A 21,437-nucleotide genomic window follows, 5' to 3' on the forward strand; every position below is an offset into this window, starting at 1 on the left:
GAACCCAGAAATCTTTTCATATCAGCACAGGGAGGGCGGCCTGTTCCTTTTGTACTGCTGCATAGTATTCCACTGTGTGGATGTACCACACTTTTATTTTATTTTTTTAAAATTTTTATTTATTTATGATAGTCACAGAGAGAGAGAGAGGCAGAGACACAGGCAGAGGGAGAAGCAGGCTCCATGCACCGGAAGCCCGATGTGGGATTCGATCCCGGGTCTCCAGGATTGCGCCCTGGGCCAAAGGCAGGCGCCAAACCGCTGCGCCACCCAGGGATCCCCTGTACCACACTTTTAATTAACCAGATCTGTTTTGATGTACCCTTGGTGGTGCACATTCTATTGTAAGCCATGCTGCCATGAATAGCACTGTGTGTATTTCATTTCTGACTTGTGTTGGTGAATATGTAGGGTAAGTTCCCGGAAATGGGACTGCTGAGTCAAAGAATATAAGCACTTTGGATTTGAATGAGTTGAGCTAATCTACCCTCTGTCTAGGCTGTGCCATTTTGGGCTTCCACCACTAAAGCATGACAGCCCCTGTTTCCCTGCAGTGTGTCATCAACAGTGTATATCATAAAATTAACTCTCAAAGTTTCAGACTAATGCCTATAGCTTGGGATAGGGAGATTTATGATAAAAACATTGGCTAACTGCCATGATATGTGTTTCTTCTCCTATTTATCAGCTGGCAATTCATGTAGAACCTGCCCGGCGGGTACAGGTATTCAGACATGGGCTGGTGACCAGTTGGCCTCATCAGGAAAGTAGTCTGGGAGGGGAGGAATAGACTTGACCATGGATGAGGCTGGACAAAATGCCCTGGGATGTTCCTTTCATTCCAATTGTCTGGTTTGATGATACTTTTCATCTATTAATCTGATTTTCTTCTTCCCTCCCACTTTAGTTTACATATTAGAGTCATGTTCTAAAACATTCTGTAATTGTGTTTGCCCAAAGGCACACTTTCATGTCTAAGTACATGTCAACATTTCATGCACCAATCTGATTGACCTGACCGCCTAAATTCCCTTTTCCTTGTTTGACGGCCAGACTGAAGGAAGACATGCTTGGGTGTGGAGCATAGCTGAGTGGTTTTGGCAGCCCCTCTAGCAGACATGTTTTGGGAAACAATTCCCTTCTCATGTAAAACAGCCCAGCGACCTGAGCAGACCCATTTATTGGCCCTAATCTCATCCAAAGTCTCCTGGGAATTAACCCAATTACAAACACAGGGTGTTTCCCCACATCACTGCCCTTCAAAGCCCTTTACCATGATAGTCTAATCAAACTTCGAAGCTTGTTTGGGAAGGGAAGATGGTTTTCTTCATGTCACAGTGCCTGCACGGCAGGACAGCACAAGGCAATGAAATAAGGAGCAGAAGACAGGTTGCCTATGGGCTTTCTTCCCACTGCCGCCCCTGGGAGAACACTGCTGGGTTTGGTCCCCATCTTTTCTCTTTGAATCTCTTGGCTGGTAGTCATGTTCCTTAGACTATGAGCTAGAGGCATTACCTGTAGCCATTGGCAACTTAGGCTTTCTGAAGTCTCTCTAAACCCTAGCAATGTGACTTCGGGTCAGCCTAAATCTTGGTTGAGTCTTTATAAAATAGGGATAGTATCTGTTGTCATGGGATTCCTGGAGCAATAAAATGAGATAATGAAGATGCTTGGCATTAATTCATAGCCAGACATCAAAGTCAGACGTGAATTCGTTCAAGCAGAACAACCAACCAACGAACAGACCAACCAACCTGAAAGCAAAGCCAACAGCATCATCATTGTCAACAACAGAGTGATTTGATCCCCTCGGCTCAAGGACCATCAGAAAAACCTCACGGCCAATCAGACTGGAGCATTGCTGTCCCTGGATATCGTTGGATGGGGAGCTGTGCCAGGCAGTGCTGGGTGTGTGGGGACTTTGTGCTCTGCAGCCACACAGCCTGAGTTCAGAGCTCAGTTTCACCACTTCCCAGATGGGTGATCTTGAGCCAGTTACGTAACCACTTTGTGCCTCAGTTTTCCTGCCTGCAAAATGGCCAAAATAGTAGCACCTGCTTTGTAGAAGTATTGCAAAGATAGACGTGCTAACTCACCCAAGGAACTCTGCTCGGTTTCTGCTACCTGGGCAGGGCTCCATCACCGTGAGATTTTATAACTGTGCAAACCTGGCCCAACTCCAGTGTTGTACTATTCCATGGACCAGTCTTTCTCCATAGGCATGAAAAATTGCAGAAAAAGGGTACTGAGATCACTACAAATTAGAACCATGGGGGAGCCAGAAAGTGGCTTGATTGTGTTGCATGGTGCTGTCAAATATAAACCGACTAGCTAATTAATTTTGCTCTGCAAAAAACAAGTGTACTTGTGTGAAGATTAATAAATCAGGAAATGATTCCTTTAAACGCCCCTCCCAAGCTTTGGGCCATGGCAGGGCTGGACAGGGAGCTGGGCTGCAGGACAGCAGAGCAGATCATAATCAAAGGTGTGCTCTCTCTTACATGGAGGGCAGGAGAAACCCAGGGCCACAGGACAGTCAGGTGTAAGGCCCCCGGGGAAACAAGGCATGGAAGGTCGACTCCACAGCTCTCCTGTTATCAGCCAGTTATTTGGAAAGGTCAGAGATGTTTGGCAAATTCTTTTTTTTTTTTTTTTTTTGGCAAATTCTTATCTGAGAAGAAGAGGTCTTTTGACTCAACTGAAGGCTCTCAAAATGGTGGAGAGGATCATGACCTGAGATGAAGGCAGAACTCATGACCCCGAGATTAAGAGTGGGACACTTTAACCATTGAGCTGCCCAGGCACTCTTGCCAGTGACTCTTGATCATGGAACAAAGCAAGTTGGTGACCAGCCTGTTCCATCTCAGAGGGAAGCTTCTAGATGATTCAACAGGGAAGGGAGGGCACAGACCTCCTCCTCTGCCTCCCCCTTCTTCTTCTTAACTTGTTAATAGGGACAATTTAAAATATGTACCTATAATTTGCTACAACAATTATCAGCCGTTTTCAATTTCATTTTATCTACCATCATTTTCTTCTTCTGGAGTATTTTAATGCAAATTCCAGACATCATGCCATCTTACTAGTATACACATATGTTTAACAGATTGGGGATTTAAAGAAAACCATAACCACTATGGCATTATCATACCCAATAAAAGGAACAATGGGTCCTTAATATCATCCAATATCCAGTCTGTATTCAAGTTTCCCTGATTGACTTGAAAATGTTTTCACAGGGCACCTGGGTGGCTTAGTGGTTGAGTGTCTACCATCAGCTCAGGTTGTGATCCTGGGGTCCTGGGACAGAGTCTGGCATGGGGCTCCTTGCAGGGAGCCTGCTTCTCCCTCTGTCTGTGTCTCTGCCTCTCTCTGTGTCTGTCATAAATAAATAAGTAAATAAAATCTTTAAAAAAGAATTTAAAAAATGTTTTTTACAATGGATTTGTTCAAACCAGAATCCAAACAAGGGCCACCCATTGTATTTGGCTGTTAGAGTTTTTAAGTTTCTCTCTTTTTCTCTCTCTTTAAGAGCAAAACAAAGCGGGATACCTGGGTGGCTCAGCGGTTTAGCGCTTGCCTTTGGCTCAGGGCGTGATCCTGGAGTCCTGGGATCGAGTCCCACGTCAGGCTCCCTGCATGGAGCCTGCTTCTTCCTCTGCCTGTGTCTCTGCCTCTCTCTCTCTCTGATGAATAAATAAAATCTTAAAAAAAAAAAGATCAAAACAAGGGGTGCCTGGGTGGCTTAGTCAGTAAAGTGTCTTACTCTTGGTCTCGGGGTCATGAGTTCAAGCCCCATATTGAGCTCTGTCCTGAGCATGGAACCTACTTTAAAAAAAAAAAAAAGTAGCAAAACAGAAAAAACCCTAACCTTTTAATTTTGAAGCAACTTCAAGGAAAATTACAAAGCCAGTACAGAGTTCCCCTGTATCTCTCATCCAGTTTTTCCTTAATGTTAATATCTTACACGACCATGGCACATTTCAAAAGGAAGGGATTAACATCGATATGTTACTATTAACTAAACTTTAGTTTATTAGAATTTCATCAGTTTTCCCCCCAATGTCCTTTTTCTGTCCCACGATCCAATCCATATTGCATTTGGTGTCTCTTGTAATCTATAATGGTCCATCTTCTTTTTTTCCTCATGCTATTCATGTTTGGATAAGTTGTTTGGGTCAACTAGCCCATAGAATGCCTTGCATCTGGACTTTGCCAAGTGCTTCCTTTTGGCATTTGACTTGTCCTCGTCTCTTGTATTTACTAAAAATAATGGTTACACGTAGAGGCTTGATTAAATTGAGGCTCCATTTTTTACTTAAAAGGGAGAAATTCCTTGTTGATGGTGCTTGGTGCTTCCTGCTGTATCACATTACATGGCACACAATGTTTGGAGATCACACTTTCAGTGAGTTCTGGAGGATCTTTTTATTTTTATTTTTTTAAAAAAGACTATTTATTTGAATGAGAGAGAGAGAGAGAGAGTATAAGCAGGAGGAGGGGCAGTGGGAGAGGGAGAAGCAGACTCCTTGGTTAGCAGAGAGCCCCATGTGGGGCTTGATCCCAGGACCCTGGAATTATGACCTGAGCTGAAGGCAGATGCTTAACCGACTGAGCCACCCGGCCCTAGAAGAGCTTTTTAAACCCTTATTACATCTTTGTTCTATCTACCATCACACTTTTGAAAAAAAACAAGTTTTTTTCTCTTTGGCTGATTAGGTTTTTGTTTTTTGTTTTTGAGATGTCTGGTTTTTTAATCAACTCTTACCAGGGCCAAATTATGCTAGTCATTCTACCCTTAAAATAAACACACTCAAGGGTTTTCATCATTATCAATGATAAGAAGTTTGCGAAACAGAAGCCAAGACGGCCTTTGTCCTGTTCTTCAGAGAAACTCTGCAAATGTGCAAGTGCCAGGGGTTGAGCTATCCCCGGACTGCAAGAGGTGAAATGCGATTTGCAGCCCCATAGAACTCCTCTCACAGGGATTCCCTGGGTGGCGCAGCGGTTTGGCGCCTGCCTTTGGCCCAGGACGCGATCCTGGAGACCCGGGATCGAATCCCACGTCGGGCTCCCGGTGCATGGAGCCTGCTTCTCCCTCTGCCTGTGTCTCTGCCTCTCTCTCTCTCACTGTGTGCCTATCATAAATAAATAAAAAAAAAAAAATTAAAAAAAAAATATTTAAAAAAAAAAAAAGAACTCCTCTCACAGGAGGTATGGCAGAGTAGAGAGCCACCCTGAGTGATGTAATAGCCATAGGGCATGGATCAGGACCCCACCACGAGTGCCAGGAGCTGGTTGACCTTAGCCAAGATCAGGGCCATCAGGTTCAGCTATGCAGAATGTGTTCTGCATAAACCTGGGGCAAACCATTCTCATGCATTGCAATGTGAATTGCAATGTGAATGGCAGCTCCTGAAATTGTGCAGTCTGCAACCTATACAAACATATGTGGCCACCCAGAAAAGTTACACAGCTCTCTGTGGGTCCCAGTTTTATCTTCTATGGACTGGCTGCACCAGGGTCCTGGCAGGAAACAGAATGGATCTTGGAAGGTTCAAATGAAGAGGCTTCAGTGAAGGAGGCCTTATAGACAAACGGACAGAGTTAAGGGAGCAAACCAGAAATGGGGAAGCATGTTGGGAATTATGCTGTTGTGGTCTCCTGGGAGCTGGAGCCTGGAAGGGGCCTCTGGCAGTAGCTGGAGTCCTGGAAGGACAGGTTATTGTCACAAACTTGGGTCTGAAGCTGGGAGGGGGCAGGGAAGATGTACCCCCAGCTCTCACTGCTCCCCCACCCCACCCCATCCCACCCCCCAGGCTCCTCTCTTTTGCTGATTCTTCCCACTGGCTGGACTAAAAGCAGCCAGGTGATCCAGTCTGAGGTTCAGGCTCTCAGGCTCAGAGTGCAGCAGAGAGGGGTGGCAAACAGAGAAAAGCCAGCGCTTCAGGGCACCTGCACCTGGGATTGGATATCAGATCTAAGACCCCTTACAATTCATAATTCTTTCACTCCAGGTATAACATTTAAAAAATATTGGGACCCCTCTTCCCCCTGAACCATGTTCGACCCTGATGAGGGAAGTAAATAGGGATGGGTAGATGTATGAGAGATGTGGACTAGCCAACAGTGATGGGACATGGGTCCCAGACACCCACTCAGAATGGAACACCTGTCTTGGCCCTGTGGACCCAGAGAGCACACTGAAGTCCAAATCCACACCTATCCTCTCTTATCCAAGGGCAGTACTTGCCCCTACCTTCCACACTGCTTTCCAGATTCTACTCTCGTCCCTCCTCTGGTTTCCCCTGATCTGAACCCCCACCCTTCCAATCCCCCCTCCCGTTTATTCCATTCCAGCCACACCATTCTCTTTGTTTCTCCTTGAACATGTGACATTTCAGCATTTGCTGTTCCCTCCCCTTGGAGCATCCCATGCTTCTCCTTCCCATCTTAAAGTCTCTGCTCCAGTATCACTGGCTCAGAGAGGCCAGCACCCACATCTCGATCTAAAGCAGTGTCCTCCAACACCTCAAGTTTAGAAATGGAATCCCCTGTGTTGCTTTCTTGTTTATTGCCGGAACCCCTGAGCAGAGTATCTTGATATCAAGGCCTTGTTCATCTTGTTCACTATAGACACAGGGTGGATTCCTTTCCACTGGTTTCCTAGGATGTATACAATTCTTTCTTCCTCCCTTAAGTTATTCTATTGGTTTTGTTATGGCTTTCTTTCAAACGATTTCCCTGTTGCAAAGAAAAAAAATTCTTACGGTTAAGTGCCTGGCATGTTCTACGCCCTCAATAAATATCTGTCAAATGAAGCGATGACTTGGTAATTCCGTATATGTAGGGGGTGGCCTCAGAGGGTGGAAGGGGTGCAGGGCAGGCTGAGTGGAGATGGGTCCTGGCTCACTTCTCTCCTGGGCTCCTTATGATCTGCCCCATGACTTTACTGTCTCTGCCTCCATGGATTTGCCTCCTGAGTTCTAGGTCTGCCCTCCTTGGATACCCTAGAGCACATCCACATTCAGTGCATCCCCAAGGGGCCTCCTTTCTTCTATAACTCTCTGTAGGCCTGCTCCCCCATTCCCAGGCTCACTTCATGGCACTTCTAGAAGGGGGCAGTATACACGGTGACCAAGAGCCTAGACCCTGGGGTCAGACTGCCTGGTCTGAATCCCAGGTCTCTGTGCCTTAGTTTTTCCATCTGTAAAATGGAGATTATAATGGTACCTCATTAGCTTGTTGGGAAAAATAAAAAAGCATAGGATTTAAGGTGCTTGGGACAGTACCTGCATCCAGTAAGCTGGGGCTGTGGGTGTGACCCATTATCACCATGATCATCACTCTGTCTCCTGGGCAGAGACCCAGAGTCATCGTAGATACCACCCACCCCTGTGCTTTCTCTAATCTAGTACTTCCTGATAAAAATATAACAGAGGTGGGTGTTATACTATATGTTGGCAAATCGAACCTCAATAAATAAAACAAATTAAAAAAATAAAATTAAATAAAAAGGAAATATACTAGAAGTTCTATATGTGATGTTGAATTTTCTAATGGCCACGTTCAAAACATTTAAGAGAAATAAGGAAAATCAATTTTAACAATTTTATTTAGCCCACTATATAAAAAATATCATTTCAACATAGAACTAATGTAAAAGTTAGTGAGATATTTTACATTCTTTTATTTCTTTATCTATTAAAGATCTAAAAATTGTTTTTAAATCATCTCTACACCCAGTGTGGGGCTCGAACCCACAACCCCTGAGATCAAGAGTCACATGCTCTGCCGACTAAGCCAGCCAGGCTCCCCTTTCCCATTCTTTTTAGAATTTGGAGCAAATTCTTTAAACCCAGGTGTGTATGCTCTACCTGCAGTTCACCTTGCTGTGGACCAGCCACCTCTCAAGAGTTCGATAGCCACATGTGCTGGTGGCTAGGGCAAGTGGTCAGCAGGTTTTGGGAGAATTCTTTCTATTTGCTCTCTCATCACCACCTCTGCCCATCTTGCAGCTGCACTGTGAACACTTCTCTGCAAGAGCCTCTGCAAGGATTTTCCCAGCTCCAAACTCCTTGCTCCTGTTTGCTCTACCTTCTGTAGTCAGAGAGAGCTTCCTAATCACAAACTGGATCATTTCTGGCCTCTGTTTAAACTCTGTGAGGGATGCTTCAGACCCTGGGAGTGGAGCTACTTTGGCCTTCAATGATGTGTCCCTGCTGGCACAGCCCAGCTGGCCTCACCTCTAGCTCTTGCTCATGTCTTCTCTGATTGGCTGCCTTGGGTGCCATTCTCTGTGGGTTCACTTATCTATCTCCAGGGACTGTGACCCTTGCCTCTAGGTTCTGGACACCGAGCCCCAAACAATCTCACCTTAGCTGTTACAATTTCCCAAGCATGTGTATGTGCTCTGGGATTTATGTATGCAAACTGTGTATGTGGCTTGCTCTGAGATTTATGTATGTAAAAGGAAACGGTGACAGATGATTTTAGAAAGGTAGTTTGGGGCTAGATTATGAAGCACTTTGAATGCCAGGTGAAGAAGAGTTCGGACTTTATTTTGTAGGCAATGGGGAGCCATTGCGAGTGTTTGAGGGAGAGCAGCTGGGACAGAGGATGAATCTAAGAGGGACTTTTGGTATCAGGCTTAAAATGAGATCAAATCCAAATCCTTGGCACCCCCTCCAAAGGCCTGGAAGGGAATGACATGATCTGCATTCTAGAACCACCTTTTCTGAAGGTCACTTAGGGATGGGTTGGAGAGAGGAAGTGAGGCAGAGGACAGGACACATTGAGCTTCTGTAGGCAAGTCCCTTTTCTAATATTGTATGTAAGAATGAATATAGGCATGACCTGAATGTAGGTCCTAGTGCCCCGAGGTGAGAATACCCTTTCCATCTTATAGAGACAAGGAATCTGAAGTTCAAGGATGTTAAGACAGTTGTCCACTGCACTCCATATTAAGTGTCTGAGCTGGGGTCCAGTTGGACCTGGATGCTTGCGGGAGGACCTGCAGGTGGCAGGGCAGCCTCTGTGTAGTATCAGCAAGTGCACCCCAGACTATGAGGCTGCTTCCCCATGGCATAATCTCTCGGGGTGGCTCTGTGTGAGCATACAGACCAGATGGGAAAGTGCCTCCAAGTAGAGCAAGACGGCAGCACAGGGCTTTGAAACAAATGGGTTATTTACTTTGACTCCCTGCTCCCCTGTAAGACTAAAAAAAAAATTCTTCTTTTACTTGGAGTTTAGTTAATATACAATATTACATTGATTTCAGGTGTACAACAGTGACTCGAGGATTATATATGTTACAAAATAGTTACCCTCTGTCACCATGCAAACTTATTACGGTATTATTGACTACATTCCCTATGCTGTACTTTTCATCCCCGTGACTTATTTATTTTATAGCTGGAAGTCTGTGGCTCTTAATCCCCTCCACCTCTGTTGCCAGCCCCCCACCCACTCCCCTCTGGCAACCACAAGTTGCTCTCTCTCTCTCCCCCACCATAAGACTGATTAAATTGACATGGTCTTCTGGTTACAACCAACGCCTTAGCTTTGATAATGCCTTAATTTTAAAATCCTAGAATTAATTTTTGGCTCTGTTTAGCATGAAAAGATTTCCCCCAAAGCCTTTAATTCTGCAGCCACCTATTTTTCCAATCAAAGGAAACACCACGGGACTTTCATGGTCTTAATTAATGACTGTCTAATCAGAGTTCCACTCTGCCTGCTTTTATCTCCCCCTCCCCCCACTTTTTTTTCTGGTTTCTCAATGAAGGGCTTATCTAGAACTTGTTTTGACTTCAAACAGACACTTCATGATAGTAAATGGCAATATAGTTTTATCCAGTGGAGCAACCTTTTCATTCTCTTTCTTCTGGGTCTCAGTATCAAAGCCACACTTAGGGAATGTGGTCTTCCTTCCTGTCTGGTTTTCCAGCAAAACATGCCTTCCCAGAAGCCGGGGGAAGGTGTTTTAGATTACAAGCCACAAAGACTTCCTGGTAAATCTTTCTCAGGTGATGGCAGGCTGATATTCCAGAGGCTACCTGGAGGCTTTTCATTTGATGATTATGTCTGACAATCCTTGCTTAAGTAGTAAATGCAATAATTTTGGGTAGAGACGTGAGTGGGGCAGGTACAAGTCCTTGGAATGAATGGCAGGTTCCTTCTTTGATCTGGTCATCTACAGGACTCACCTGCCATTTTCATCTGTGGCTTTCTCTTTGTTACACACAGAGAAAGTACACACAGTAAATAGTCATGGTTACCCAGGACACAAAACTTGCATGAATGTCTGCCAGAAGCCATCACTGGGAGGGCAGCTTGGCCCCCAGCTCTCCTCTTCCTGGGGGCGTGGGGGAAGTCAGCAAATGATTCACTAATGTGCTCAGATAGCCTGCTGATACCGACTAAGCTTTGCCTGAGTGGGAGTCTGTTAGGCCCAGGGATACAGAGATGAACGGGAAATGATCCTTGGTTTTGGTGTGGTGTGTCGTAGGGGAGATGACAGATGTGTTTAGAGGTAAGCATGGGGGCACCTGGGTGGCTCAGCGGTTGAGTGTCTGCCTTCAGCTCAGGTTGTGATCCCAGGGTCCTGGGATCGAGTCCCACATTGGGCTCCCTGCAGGGAGCCTGCTTCTCCCTCTGCCTGTGTCTCTGCCTCTCTCTGTGTGTCTCTCATGAATAAACAAATAAAATCTAAAAAAAAAAAAAAAAGAAAGAAAAGAAAAGAAAAAGAAGAAGTAAGCATGGCATAAGAAGATGGGTGTGGGCATAGAGGGTTGTGGAAAGATCTCTAGAAGCACCAAACAGGTTCAACCCTAGCTGGAGAGATTGGTGAAGCACTGGAGCCTGGAAGAGACTCATGGAGGAGGTGGGGAAACAGACTGAGGATATCTTAGTCTGCTCAAGCTGCTGTAACAGAACACTGCAGACTGGGGGCTTATGGACAACAGACATTTATTTTCCATGATTCTGGAGGCCAGGAGGGTGCCAGCAGATTCAGGGTCTGGTGAGAACCTACTTCCTGGTTCATAGATGTCCGTCTCCTCATGTGGCAGAAGGGGGAGGAGAGCTTTCTGGGGGTCTCTCTCTCTCTTTTTAAAGATTTTGTTTATCTCAGAGAGAGAGAAAGAGCACAAGCATGAGTGGGGGGAGCGTGGCAGAGGGAGAAACAGACTCCCGCTGAGCAGGGAGCCTGAAGTGGGACTCAATCCCAGGACCCAGGAAGCATGACCTGAGCCAAGGCAGCCACTTAACCCACTGAGCCACCCAGGGACCCCTGGGGTCTCTCTTATTAGGGCACTAATTCCCTTTCAGGGCGCTCCACCTTCAGGACCCAATCACAGCCTAAAGGCCCCACCTTCTAATACCATTGCCTTGGGATTAGGGTTTTAACACGTGAATTTGGGGGGAGACAGAAACATTTAGTCTGTTGCAAAGGGCATTCCAGACAAAGGGGAGCAGTCATGGTGATGGGAAAGATCTCACTCCAAGGAGGGAATATCGCTGTGGGGCTGGAGCATGGAGAAAGGGTGTGTGGAAGTGGGGGAGGATAGGCAGGGAATGGATCATTTGGAGACCCCATCAGATATGGGGCAGGGGGAGTGGTGTGTACTTGGTAGAGTAGATCCAGGGGTGGGGTTGGCCCATAGGGCTGTAGAGGGGCAACGGGGTGCTGACATCCATCTTGGGCTCTGCAGGCTGAGCCTGAGTGGGGTTATATCCACCCAGAAAATAGCAGGCACCTTTCCCTAACTCACACAAATGTGGATAGGCAGACTCTAGAGACTCTAGAGAGTGGAGTGTAGTTTTTAACCTGCTGAGTTTGAGGGCTGCTGGCAGATGAGGACACAGATGTCCGAGGGGTGGTCCATGGCCACCAAGGGGACTGAGCATTCAGAGAAACAGGACCAAGTGGTGGCAGCACCACCCTGTCGATGGTCACTTGGGTCCAGGGCTTGCCCTCTGTCATGTTAGACTTTTGCACACACCTTTCTTTGACTTGTTCCCCCACCTTGAATCCCCACCCCCACTCTGCCCTCTGACTTCAGACCTCCTTCTAAGAAGAACTTGGCTCCCTACGTCACCGTAGCCCTGAGTCTGGTCTTCAGATTCCCACAAACAAGTCCTCCTCATGGATTTCCTCTTGAACCCCGGGCTTCCAGGGCAGCCCTGAGGTGAGGATGGAACCCTAGAGTTGGGGTGGGTGTTTAAGGGAGAAAGGCATCAGGGGATAGACCACAGAGAAATGTAAAGCCCTCACTCACCTGGACAACCGCCTTTGGGAGCAAGGATAGCTTCCTTCTGGCTCCTGAGAGGTTTGTGCATGTACACAGGTGTGGTACCCAGAGTGTGCACAGGTGTATGGAGCTAGGGAGGCACCTTTCACTCCATCCCAGCTCCTCTAACTCGAGCCCTTCTGCACCCCACATAATCCTGCCCTTCCCACCTTGCCATGTTCCTGCTCTTCATGCCCTCCCTTGCCTCTCACCTTGGTCCAAATCTTTCCTCTTGCTTTGAGGCCTCTCGTGAGTTCACTTGGATTTCCCTGTCACCAGAACCACCCCTCCCCCAACCCCCACCTCCTCTGAGCTACTAACTTTGGATCACAGGGCATCAGGGACAGTGTTTCTCATTCACATCCTTCCTAAGGGTCCTGTAAGTCTGGCTGAGGGTGAAACCGATGTCTAACCTGGCAGGGCACCTCTAGGGCCTAGCACAGAGCCTCCCCTGTGCCCCTCGGTGTGTCATGCATTAGAATCTGCTCAGCGAGAGTGGCAGACACAGCTGGTAAAGAGAGAGAGAGGGACATGATCCAGATCCTGCAAAGATGTAGATGGACAGGCGCCAAAAGGTACAATCTCGCCCATAGGAGAAGATTTTCTAACCACCTCTGCAGGGCCAAGGGTCCCTTCACACCAAGCCACTAAGGCAGAGACATACGGACTAGTCAGGAAAGTCCATGTGATGCTACAGTAATAAGCTACCCCTGGCATCTCAGTGGCTGACCAAAGCTAGGTTGTCCAATGCCCGTTAGAGGATGGGCTGGGCGGGGGAAAGTTTTCAGCACTCTGGGGTCCAGGCTGACCCAGGCCTTACCCAGGGAACATTTGCTGTGGCAGGGAAGAGAGAAGACTTTGAGAAGCCACATCCCCCATCTCTCTTTGCCCACAAGTGACATGGTCCCTTTAGCTCATGCCCAGTGCCCAGAGCTAGTCACACGGCCCTGTCCACCTGCAAGGGGGACTGTGTGCCCGGAGAGGATGGCAGATCTGGATGTTGGTGAGCTCCTAGTGACATCCACCAGACTTGCTCAGGCCTGTTTGGGGGAAATTCCTCCACCCATTAGATGCTTTTCCTGCCCCCAAGGGCCTGGAATCAGGCTCCACTTACTTACCTGACTCATGAACGAAGCTCTTCCTCATGTTTAGTTGATGCTGTCCATCTGTTGGCCCTCAACTCATCACCGAGGCTCAAAGAACAAGTCTGATTCCTTTCTTCTGCACGACTTGGGAGATCTGGATCATGTCCTGCTAGTCTTCTGTCATCTAAGGCCAGCATCCCTCCTGTGGCCCCTCCTGCCTGCCCCGGCCACTCTTCCCAGCCACTCACGGTCGATGTGCCTTTCTATACTCTCATGGTGGGAGCCCCAAGTGCTAGGCACAGCACCGGGCAGGGCATGGGGTGAGGAGCCCCGGGCACAGCTCCCCATCAGCTTGGGCACTTGTGGGACATTGTTATGTGGCGTCATTGTGTCTCAACACCCCACCGTCTTCATCTCTGCACCAGGGTAAGGCCAACACTCTCCTGGGTGTTGCCTCTTCATCATTTTATAATTTCAGTCCCCTGCAGTGGACTGTGTATTGGTGTCCCCCACTCCACCCCAATTCACACGGTGAGATCCTAATCCCTAGTGCCATGGAATCAGGAGGTGGGGCCTTTAGGAGGTGCTTAGTTCAGAGGGTGGAGCCCTCCTGAACAGGACTGGTGTCCTCATAAAAGAGGCCCCAGCGAGCTCCCTTGTTGTCCCTTCTGCTATGTGAGGACACAGTGAGAAGACGGCCATGCATGAACCAGGCAGCGTCCCTCAACTAACACCGAATCTGTCAGCCCCTTGATCTTGGACTTCCAGCTCCTAGAACTGTAAGAAAGAAATTTCTGTTGTTTATAAGCCCCCTCTTCTGTGGTATTCCTCTACAGCAGTGGACGGAGCCCAGTAACTCATCCTCTTTCTTTATCACAGAGCCTCCTCGTTAAGCTCTTTGGGAAAGCATTGTCTTAGCTGTGGCTACATCTGGGAGCAAACTTATCACCATATGAGTAGGGCTTTCGGCTTTGGCAATTAGGCAGACTCCCTATTTTTGGGTGTTTTTTAGGTTTTGTTTTTGAGACTTTTGATGGGGGGTTCATTTTCCTTTCAAAATTCTGTTTGAGATCATGGGCTCTTGTGATAGGCAACCAATCTGCTGTCTTCTGAACATCTATTCCTTTTTATTTTATTTTTTAAGATTTTATTTATTTATTCATGAGAGACACAGAGAGAGGCAGAGACACAGACAGAGGGAGAAGCAGGCTCCCTGCAGGAAGCTCGATGTGGGACTCAATCCTGGGACTCCAGGATCACACCCTGAGCCAAAGGCAGACGCTCAACCACTGAGCCACCAGGTGCCCCTGAACATCTATTTCACGACCAATGTCTGGCGAAACAGGTAGGCTTATACCCGCAGTTCTGCTGAGCAAAGAAGCGACCCCTTTTCTAGGGCCTGGCTGGATGCCTGTGGAGGTGTGTAGGGAAAGAAGAAAAATTGAGGGTTCACATCTTCCAGAATATCCATGTTTTACTCGCATCCTGTCCTGGCCAAGGATAGAAAGCTTGGAGCAGAACAAAGAAGCCCTTCAATTGTGACTGTCCTACTACCTTGAATCAACCCAGCCCATTTGCTGTGCTGTCCTGGGATCTGGAACAGCTGGGATTAGGGGCTGTTGGAGAAATGAGAGGAAACCTGCTCTGTGCCTGCATTGCCTCCCTGAACTTCTGGGGGAAACTGCAGAATCCACGACCAATAGGGCATTTGAGGGGGAGGGGGAGATTTCTGTTTTAGATTAACAGAAGGATTTATCATGCCAGAAGGTCAATATTTACCTTGGCTTCGGCTTGATGAGTATTTACTTCTCTGTTCAGTGGTTCATTCTGCTGACTTCAGCAGAACAGAAGATCTGCTTTTTGTCTGAGGAAGAGGATGCTTACTGATATTTTTCTTATCAGAAAGTCCTCACAATAGAGTTGTGGAGGAGCCCACTATTTGAGTGTGTGTGTGTGTGTGTGTGTTGGGGGGGTTGTCTCCTTTTACCAAGAAATCTGATCCCTCTTTGTACAAACAAGTCGTTTTTTTAAGGCACTTTTCAACTTACAAAACGAGGAAGGGTATAGGGTCCTAGACAAATCCCTTCTCTCAACCTCTTGTCTGAAAAATGGTAATTCTGAGAACCCCTGCCTGTCCATGTTAGAGTTGTGGCAAACAGTTGAGGCACTCAGTAAAGCCCCGCCAATCCTCGTTTTTGTTGGGATTTTATTATATTGAGGTTGGGAGGGACAGGTTATGCGATCCCTCAAGGTCACCAAGGAAGAGAGGAGGAAAGACCCAGCACTGTAGATAGGGTCCCAGCTCTGAGCACCCCTGTTTTTCTTAAAAAATATCTTATTTATTCATGAGAGACAGAGAGAGAGAGGCAGAGACATAGGCAGAGGGAGAAGCAGGTTCTTTGCGGAGAGTCAGATGCGGGACTCAACCCCAGGACCTGGGATCACACCTGAGCCAAAGGCAGACGCTCAACCACTGAGCCACCCAGGTGCCCCTAGCTCTGAGCCCGTATGGGTCAATTTCTGGGACTCTTGGGAATGGTGGTATCTGCCTCCCCAAAAGTGTTAATGTGTATTGGGGGGTGCCACAGGCATAGTTGTGTAATATTGAGACAAGTGCTGTGTGCCACGGTGACAAGACCAGCCAATCAATTCTAATGATTGAGGACCATTCAGTTACAAGGGTATTGCCTAGCCCTTTAGTTCAGGGTGGTCAAACTCTCCCACGGTTGCCACCCACCACAAGTATGTTCTATCTAAAAATATAACACAAATTGCACATAATACACAATAATATCCCCATATTTGATTTATTTTTTATTTTAAAATTTTTTATCTTTCTTTTTTTAAGAGTAGGTTCCAGGCCCCATGTAGGACTTGAACCGACAACCTTGAGATCAAGTGTTGGATGATCTATCAATGGAGCTATCCAGGTCGCCTTCCCTTTTTTTGTTTTAAAATAAATTTTTGTTTTAATTTGTTGAAGATGGAAGAAGACATACTCCAAGTCGCCTGAGAAAGCTCTGCACACTCTGGTCAGTTCCACCCTGGGGGTTTGAGAAGGGTGGTGTTCTTCAATTTAATCCCTCACCAAAGCCAAGCAAATTATAATTAACAGTTATCGAGCATTATAAAGTGTTACCTGCAGCATTCAGGCACTTCGTGTGAATAAAATTCTTTTAGCAAACCCAAACAAACATACGTGCCGTTATCATTACTCTGATTTTACAGTGAGGACGCTCGGAGAGGTTAGGTAACTTGTCCAAGGTCACACAGCTGGGACTTGGAGTTGGATTCTACTCACTGGCTTCTCTGACGGGAGTTTAGCGTGATGCCGCTGAACTCTTCTCCATTCTTCTTGGCTTCCATGGCCCTGCTGGTGGGGAGGGGGTTGCAGCAGCTGAAAATCTTGCCTAGAGGAGTGACAGCTTAATCAGCTTGGGTATATCCATAGCTGCCTTGGAGAGGGGAGGAGTGGAGGATGAAGGGAAAAGTGAGTTTCTGAAGACCAGAACTGGAAAGATCTTCAGAGACAAGCCAGTCCGGTTTTCACTTTACAAATAAAGACACTGGGGAGGACCAGAGAGGGGACTTTATTCCAGGTTATCAGCAAGTTTGAGGGCATGAGGATGGGGGGCAGGAGTAGACATGGGGCTTCTGGGGTCTGGGCTGTGTGGGAGATATCATATTTCTTTTCTTGATTTTATGCATCTTTGTATTTTTATCTCTTACCATCTAAATGGAACCTCCTCTTGTTTGCAGAACATTTGTCCAAACTGCTGGCTGACTTTTGCCATTTTAGAGCCTTCCTGGTGGGTGGGTGGGGAAGCCTTCTTGAAGAATGCCACAAGCACCCCGAGGGTGACAATGATGTTACTTGCTTTTCTACTAGCCTTCACTGCACGCAGCACAGCGCGGGACACACAGAAGTTGCCTGGTACGCGGTCATGGGGCCAGAATGAACTTATTGTCCTAGATGTGAAGGGGAGGACCAAACTCAGACAACTGCCTCAGTCCGGAAGTTGCTGGGATGAATGAATTCTTTTCCTACAGCTTATCATTCTAAAAGAATCCAGCAGTGTACGGAGTAGTGTTATTCTGTCCTCTCTGAGGTCGTTCTAGCTGGGGTACAGCCTGTGGCCCTGGAAAAAGTGGCTTTAAGATAAAAAGGAAATTCTTTTTTGATTTACTTTTTATTTTTAAGATTTTATCTGTTTATTTGAGAGACAGAGATAGTGAGAGAGAGCACGAGTGGGGGCAGGCAGAGGGAGAAGCAGAGTCCCTGTTGAGCAGAGAGCCTGATGCGGGGCTCGATCATGGGTCCTAGGATCATGACCTGAGCCGAAGGCAGACGCTTCACCGCCTGAGCCACCCAAGGCGCCCCAAAAAGGAAATTCTTTTTTTTTTTTTTCAAAAAGGAAATTCTTAACATAATAATCTTGTTCTCTTTACTGTCACGCCTGCAGCATAAAGATTATTTACAGTAACATGGAAATTCTCTTGTCTCATGATGAAAGTAAAGGAGAGGAAGAAGAAAGAATGTTTACAAATTCCTGGGAGATGAGGAATGACCTCATCACTTACTGGGTGTTGGCCAACTGTCCAGGGAGCATGGATCAGTTTTGGGGGAGGCCGTGAAAATACCCCGATACCTCAAATTCTCCGAATCTTTTAGATCTCGAGAGGTGGATGGAGAGCAGGATGAAAAGGAAGTCATTCTAGGTCCAAGTGATGCTTCCCATAATGTGTTGCCCACTCAGAGATGGACTCATCCATCCTGAGTCCTACTCAGAGTGGGGACTTGGGAAGTGTGGGGGTGCCACTGAAAAGGCTTCGGCAAGATTTGCACAAACTGAGTGGAGAAAGAGGGGTAGTTTGGGGAGAGGGTGAAGCAGTGTTGGATATATTTTGGGCTATACACTCAAGAGGGTACCGGTGGGATATGTAAAAAAGAGGGCAAAAGCCATGGGAGTGGGCCTTTCCGACTACGTTCCCAACGCCATCTTCCTGTCTTCCTCTAAAACCAATCCCACAGTTCTCTTACCAAATGTATTGCAGCCCATTAAGCACTTCCACATTGGATGACTTTTCTCCAGATGTACAGACATTTTACAGACTAGGAGCTCCCCACTGTTAACAGAGCCAGAGGTGGCCTCGGGGCCTCTGCCAGCCCCTAGGATCCTCTGGGAGAGAATTAGAAAGCCCCCCAACCTGGGGAGTCCCGCACAGGCTGGATTTCAGGTCCCACCTGTGTCTCGCGTGAGGTACACTGCTGTGGGGCTCCTGCAGTCCAGAAAAGACCAACTTGGGGCCAGGTTGGTGATGGGCTCAGCGTGGGATCTGGGACTCCGCTGAACCATCTCTAAAAGGCGGGATTGTATTACATCTCCCCCCACTCCCCCCATCAGTTACTTTTCAGATCCGATGCCTCATGAACCCGGTGACTCCAGGGACAACTTCTCACGCCAAATCCAGCCCTTTCCTCCTTCTGGGCTCGCCTTGGAGAGACAGCTATCCGGGTAGAGGGTGGAGGTGAACAGGAAGAGGATTCGAGGCAAGCCTGGGGGGTCAATAGTTTGGTCCAAAGGGCCTTGGGCCAGGACCGTGTTATTTTTCGGCCTACTTCTCGTGAGCCTCGGTTTCCGCCTCTGATAAATGGGAACGGTGCCCCCTAACACAGAGGGCAGTGTTGTGGGGAGTAAAAAGCTTTGGGCAGGTGAAACTGCCCGGCGTGCAGCGGACGCCCCACGAGCGCCTGCGGACCCGAACGGGGCTTGGCTAGGAAGCTCCCACAGGGCGTGCGCGCGGCCGCAGGGGCCGGGCAGGCTCCCGGGCGCGCGGCTCCCCGGACCCCGCGCCAGCCACCGGCGCCTCCTCGGCCGCGGACCGCCGAGGGTTAATGAAAAAGCCCCACGCCCCCTTTGACGGCGCAGAGCCCACCTCGCCGAATTTGAAAAGGCGGCCCTGGAGAGGCGTGGGCGCCCCCAGACGCGTCCAAGTCGTCGCCGGGCTCCGCTCGCTCGCCGGCTCCCCCGCTCTGCCTTCGGCGGGGGCCGCGGGTCCAGTCCCGCCGCGGCTGCGCTCCCGCCTGTCCTCGCGCCCGGGCTCCGGCTCCCCCGGGCGGCTGCGCAAGATGAAGCTGGCTCTCCTCCTGCCCTGGGCGTGCTGCTGCCTCTGCGGGTCGGCGCTGGCCACCGGCTTCCTGTACCCCTTCCCGGCCGCAGCCCTGCAGCAGCACGGCTACCCCGAGCCGGGCGCCGGCTCCCCCGGCAGCGGCTACGGGAGCCGCCGGTGAGTGGCGCGGGGCCTGGGGGCTGGGCGCTGGCGGTGCGGGCCGCTGGCGGTGCGGGCCGCTGGGGGCTGCGCGGCCCCGCGGGTCCGGGTGGTCGGGCCCGGGCGGCGGGGCTCGGGCTGCGGCGGTCTCCGGCCGCGCCCACCCGGTCTCTTCCTTTCTTTGCGCTCCCAGCCTTCGCCCCGCCGGCTCCCGGCGCTGGAACCTGCGGCGGGGGCGCGCGGCGGGGGCGACCGTGGCTCGGTCCCCGCGTGTTTCCCGGCTCACGTGGCCCCGCCGGGCTCACCTGCGCGGCCGCGGCTTTGTGTTGGGGAGCAGGTTCCCGGGTTGCCGAGGCCGAGCGTCCGGGTCTCCCGCCTCTCCTGCCGGCTGCGCGGGGACACCCGAGGGACGACTCTGTCCCGTCTGGGGGGCTGGGGACGCGGAGGAGCCTCGGCTGCGCCTCCCCCAGCCACGCGGGGACCCGGACCCCGGCGCGGCTCGGAGGGACCCGCGGCGGGGCGGGAGGAGGCGCGGGGTCGCGGAGCCCGAGGTGCCGGGACGCACCGGCGCTTCCTCCTCTGCCGGCAGGTGGCGCCCTGGCCATCCCCGGGACGGTTGGGCCGGCGCCTCCCCACCGCGCGGTTGAACCCCCCTCCCCCGCAAAACGCGAAAACGATGCTTAAGCACGCGAGCAAAAGTTGCCAAACGCCCGGTTTGCGCAGCCCCCTCGAATCTAGCTTTTCCTCATTTAATAATTACAACTCACGCGGCTGTAAGAGCTCCCTGCAGCACACGACGTGCATTCACCGGGACTCCCCACGCCTTTTGATCCTAAAACCACTCCAGGGGGATCGGTTACAGCATTATCTTTCCTTGAAGTGCGGACGTTGAGCCCCAGAGGGAGGTCCCCAAGTTTGTGGCAACTCAGGACTGACCTTCTTCTGCCTGCTTTCTCCAAAACCTATGCTTTCTGCCGCGCCCCTCTGCTGATCATTAGGGAGGAAGGCAAGAGACAGGTCCCCAGTTCTTTCTCCTTCCTGGTATTTATTTACCAAACCCGAGTGAGCTACCAAGATGAATCCTGGCAATGTCTTAGGGCCCCGGGGAAACTGGGATGTTTTGTGCTGGGCGGGCTGTACACTTAATGGCTGGGTAAGGCGAGACTCAGAAAAGCAAAAAAAAAAAAAAAAATGCTTCTGGAAAACTTTGCATACAATTTTACTTCCCTGATTTTGTTTGGAAATACTTACCCATGGCTTCTATTAGTAGTATTCTCCAAACACCCACAGTAGTGTGGCCTCTGCACACTTCCATATGAGAATAGTCTGAAAAAATAAACTTTTCAAGTTGTAGAATGATATGTATAACATGATCTCATTCATGAAAAAACACTCGGATTTATGGGTATTTCAATGCCCAGGAAAAAAAGCTCGTGGGCAAACATTTCTTGCAGTGATCTATATGGAGAGACCCGAGGCTGGAGGGCAGAGGGCGGTGAGGTGGGTGGACTTCCATTTTTTCCCTCCCTCTACTGGTGTCTTGTTAGCATCTCTTACAAGGAGCACATATTCATGTACTATATTTGTAATTAAAAGGTGTGGGAAGGAAAACTAAAAAAGGCTCCTGCAGGGTGGAACAGGCATGCTGAGAACAGCCAGAGGTGAAGTCGATGGGGAAACTGAGTGAGTGGGGACTGGTCTTCTAGTGTTTGGTGGGCTGGAGCTTGGGGACCGCCACAGAAACTTGGAAGGGATTGTTTTAGCATAAATAAAAAGAGGTCCAAACAAT

The 21,437-nt window shown here is 49.0% G+C and overlaps 1 protein-coding gene and 1 long non-coding RNA gene across 3 annotated transcripts in view; both read left to right on the plus strand.

Moving 5' to 3' along the window:
• The first annotated feature begins 14,054 nt into the window (after positions 1-14,054).
• On the plus strand, positions 14,055-16,309 carry LOC129520238 (uncharacterized). Its single transcript, XR_008666531.1, has 3 exons — positions 14,055-14,157; positions 14,523-14,723; positions 16,227-16,309. It is a non-coding gene; the product is annotated as an uncharacterized LOC129520238 (long non-coding RNA).
• A 2,876-nt stretch (positions 16,310-19,185) lies between these two features.
• COL26A1 (collagen type XXVI alpha 1 chain) overlaps positions 19,186-21,437 on the plus strand; it is a 163,367-nt gene continuing 161,115 nt past the window's right edge. For both annotated transcript variants that reach the window (XM_055341299.1, XM_055341300.1), the window contains exon 1: positions 19,186-19,666. In XM_055341299.1, the coding sequence (XP_055197274.1) occupies positions 19,275-19,666 (392 nt within the window). In that variant the 5' untranslated portion in view covers positions 19,186-19,274. The remainder of the gene's footprint in view (positions 19,667-21,437) is intronic.

This window comes from Nyctereutes procyonoides, unplaced genomic scaffold (genome assembly GCF_905146905.1).
Source record: "Nyctereutes procyonoides isolate TBG_1078 unplaced genomic scaffold, NYPRO_anot_genome, whole genome shotgun sequence".
Lineage (NCBI taxonomy): Eukaryota > Metazoa > Chordata > Mammalia > Carnivora > Canidae > Nyctereutes > Nyctereutes procyonoides.